Source organism: Frankliniella occidentalis, unplaced genomic scaffold (assembly GCF_000697945.3).
Source record: "Frankliniella occidentalis isolate FOCC.00 unplaced genomic scaffold, Focc_3.1 Scaffold329, whole genome shotgun sequence".
In the NCBI taxonomy this organism is placed as follows: Eukaryota; Metazoa; Arthropoda; class Insecta; order Thysanoptera; family Thripidae; genus Frankliniella; species Frankliniella occidentalis.
In genome coordinates, this window is record NW_026267452.1 from 117,033 (window position 1) to 119,651 (window position 2,619).

Here is a 2,619-nt window from a genome sequence, read left to right on the forward strand (position 1 = left end):
TATTACAAAAAAAAAATAATAAAGATGTTTCTAAAAAAAAGGGGGGTACAGACCTCGTGTCCGTGTGTCACAGCGAGTAGGCGCACACAGAAAAAAGTTTGCCTACTCCAAGCATAAATTGACTCGTAGATCGGCCACTGCACCAATGCGTACGGGCTCTAGTAAGTGATGTGATATCCAAGCATATGTTACGGACCAACCCCGATGCTCGGGCCAAGCTAGGTTGGCCCGGTCTACGCCAGCCTGGCCCAGGGGAGGTCGGGCCAAGCTGGTTTGCACCAAGTTGGGCCGGGCAAAAGGCGGGCCAAGGTAGTTTACATCAACTTGGCCCAAAGGCGCGCGGGCCATGTCCAATGCGGTATGAGAAATCGAATGTAGAGGTAGGAGAAATCGAATTGAAACCGAAGGGGGAAGTACTATTGTTAGACTGGTTGCCATTAGAGTCAGAGTCCCTGTTAGGTCAGTTGGAAAGATGGCTGGAGTGCAGTTCGCTGATCCGGTGACGGTGCCAGACAAGACAAGATTTAATGCAAGACTAGAAGAATTCATCGACGATTGAAGACAACCACGGACAACACCAACTACTTCTCGGAGGAAACGTACAGGAAATTCCTAAAGGAGATCAAGGAGGCGTTGGAGAAACTGAAGAGCCCAACCTTAAAGTACCTGAAAGAAAAAGATAAGAGGCGATTGAGACGGTTCAATATTTTTGCACAATCAATGGAGAAGACCGGCTCATTGCAGGTAATGGCGTGGGAAACCCCCCTCCAACCACCATGAAATTTTGGCGACTTCTACGACGTCATCTTGGAGGCTCACCTGGCGACAGAGCACAAAGGTAGAAACGTTCTGCAAGATGCCCTGGGCAAAAAATATGCCAATGTCACGGAGGTGGCTATCCAGAAATTTTTGGATTTGTGACCCACCTGCCTGAAGAAGAAAAGGACGAAGAGGAGAGGGCTGGTTGTCGGACCCATGGTTTTCAACCAACCAAATGACCGAATGCAGATCGACCTCGTCGATATGCAAACCATGGCTGACGGGGAGTGGAAGTGGATTCTGGTGTGTCAGGACCACTTGACCAAATTCATCCACCTTCGCCCATTGAAGTCAAAGCGGGCCATCGAGGTGGCTGAGCATGTGCTGAGTATCTTCTTGGTGTTTGGCGCTCCCACGGTTCCCCAGAGCGACAATGGCAGAGAGTTCTGCAACGCCATCATCGACTCACTGCGAGAGACGTGGCCCGAGCTCAAGATTGTCCATGGTGAGTAAGGTGTCCAAGAGAGTCTATTATATTCTAACTAATATTGTCTGACGTCTTATTCCTTGTGCAATGTGGTAGGGCGGCCTCGTCACTCGCAGAGCCAGGGGAGCGTCGAACGTGCTAACCAAGATATCCAGGACATGCTCACCGCCTGGATGATGACATACAACTCGACGGAGTGGGTAAAGGGGCTGCAATACGTGGCGTCCAAAAAGAACAGAGCCATTCACCAGGTAGAGTGGGGGTAGTAAGTTACCGCGCCAGGATGTCGCCGGTCGGTCCTTGACCTGGATGTTACGTAACAGGGCACCGGGCGTTCGCCGTACGAGGCTGTCTTTGGCACGTCCATGATGAAGGTGGGAATCACAACAGCCATACCCAGTACCACGGTGCCTCAAATGGCCACCGAAGAGAAACTCCAGGAGTTTTTGGAGGGTATTAACGTCGGCAGCGGCGGCCCCGGCAGCCCTCCCAGCAGCCCCCGACCACCCCCTCCCGGACAACCTCCCCTCGGTTTAAAACTTCCCGTCTAACTTCCCTTCTTGTTGTGTCCAATACAACAATATTCCTCTATATCCTTTCATATCCCTTTGCGCAGGACGCAGAGTTACCGCCCGCCCTCCGCCCGTACAGTCTCCACCCCAGACCCGCCCGTCCCCTCTCAAGACACCCCCTCGCCCAAGCACCTACCGGACGCGTACCTTCGTGCGGTCTCCCTCTCTCTCCCCTCATGCATCCGCGGTCCAGGTCCAGGGCGCTCGTGCGCTGGCAGCCATCCGCTCCCGCCCTGAGCTTGTTACACCTGTGTCAGCCCCGCGCTTCAGTGGGTGGGACGTCCCGAGCACATCGGCTCAGCAGTGCACTGGATGTGGGCGCGACTCTGCATTCAACGAGACCTGCGCAGGGTGTGGGCGACCTGTCCACACTCTCTGTGCGCATGCCGGTTTCTTGTGCACATTCTGCCAAAGAGCTGGCAACATCCAGAGGCATCAGGCAGCAGCTGGACAAGGCCTCCTCGCCCCAATGGCGGATTAAGATCCGGCTGACAGGGGGGGGGGGGCATGCACTGTCGGTTGCCTACATACAGGGGTTTGTGGAGCAAATTGCCTACCTTTCAGGCGGCTCTCTAGAGACGACAGGGGGGTGATCGCCCCCCCCCCCAAAAAAAAAATGGGACAAAATGCTGTGACCCTCGGGGTGGGCCCCAACGCACTCAACGTGTTAAATTGTTCAATTGATCCCTTTCTTGAGATTTTTTTTTAAATTGATGAAATAATTTTTCCTAGCCAACTTTAACCCGGTGGGAAACTAAATTTCACAGGGATGCCCCTAATGTCTCACAGAACACTGCACAT

The 2,619-nt window shown here is 53.4% G+C and overlaps 1 protein-coding gene across 1 annotated transcript; it reads left to right on the top strand.

Moving 5' to 3' along the window:
- Window positions 1-942: 942 nt before the first annotated feature.
- On the top strand, window positions 943-2,279 carry LOC127751067 (KRAB-A domain-containing protein 2-like). The gene is made up of 3 exons (XM_052274043.1): window positions 943-1,264; window positions 1,343-1,497; window positions 1,570-2,279. The coding sequence occupies exons 1-3, from the start codon at window positions 976-978 to the stop codon at window positions 1,795-1,797; spliced, it is 672 nt and encodes a 223-aa protein (XP_052130003.1). The 5' UTR covers window positions 943-975; the 3' UTR covers window positions 1,798-2,279.
- Window positions 2,280-2,619: the final 340 nt, after the last annotated feature.

What these genes read in the sequence shown, in the direction of transcription:
- LOC127751067 (XM_052274043.1), top strand. Translation starts at nt 976, where the DNA reads ATGGTTTTCAACCAACCAAATGACCGAATGCAGATCGACCTCGTCGAT. An exon ending in CGAGCTCAAGATTGTCCATG is followed by an intron (nt 1,265 to 1,342) that starts GTGAGTAAGGTG and finishes GCAATGTGGTAG; the next exon opens with GGCGGCCTCGTCACTCGCAG. An exon ending in AGAACAGAGCCATTCACCAG is followed by an intron (nt 1,498 to 1,569) that starts GTAGAGTGGGGG and finishes GTTACGTAACAG; the next exon opens with GGCACCGGGCGTTCGCCGTA.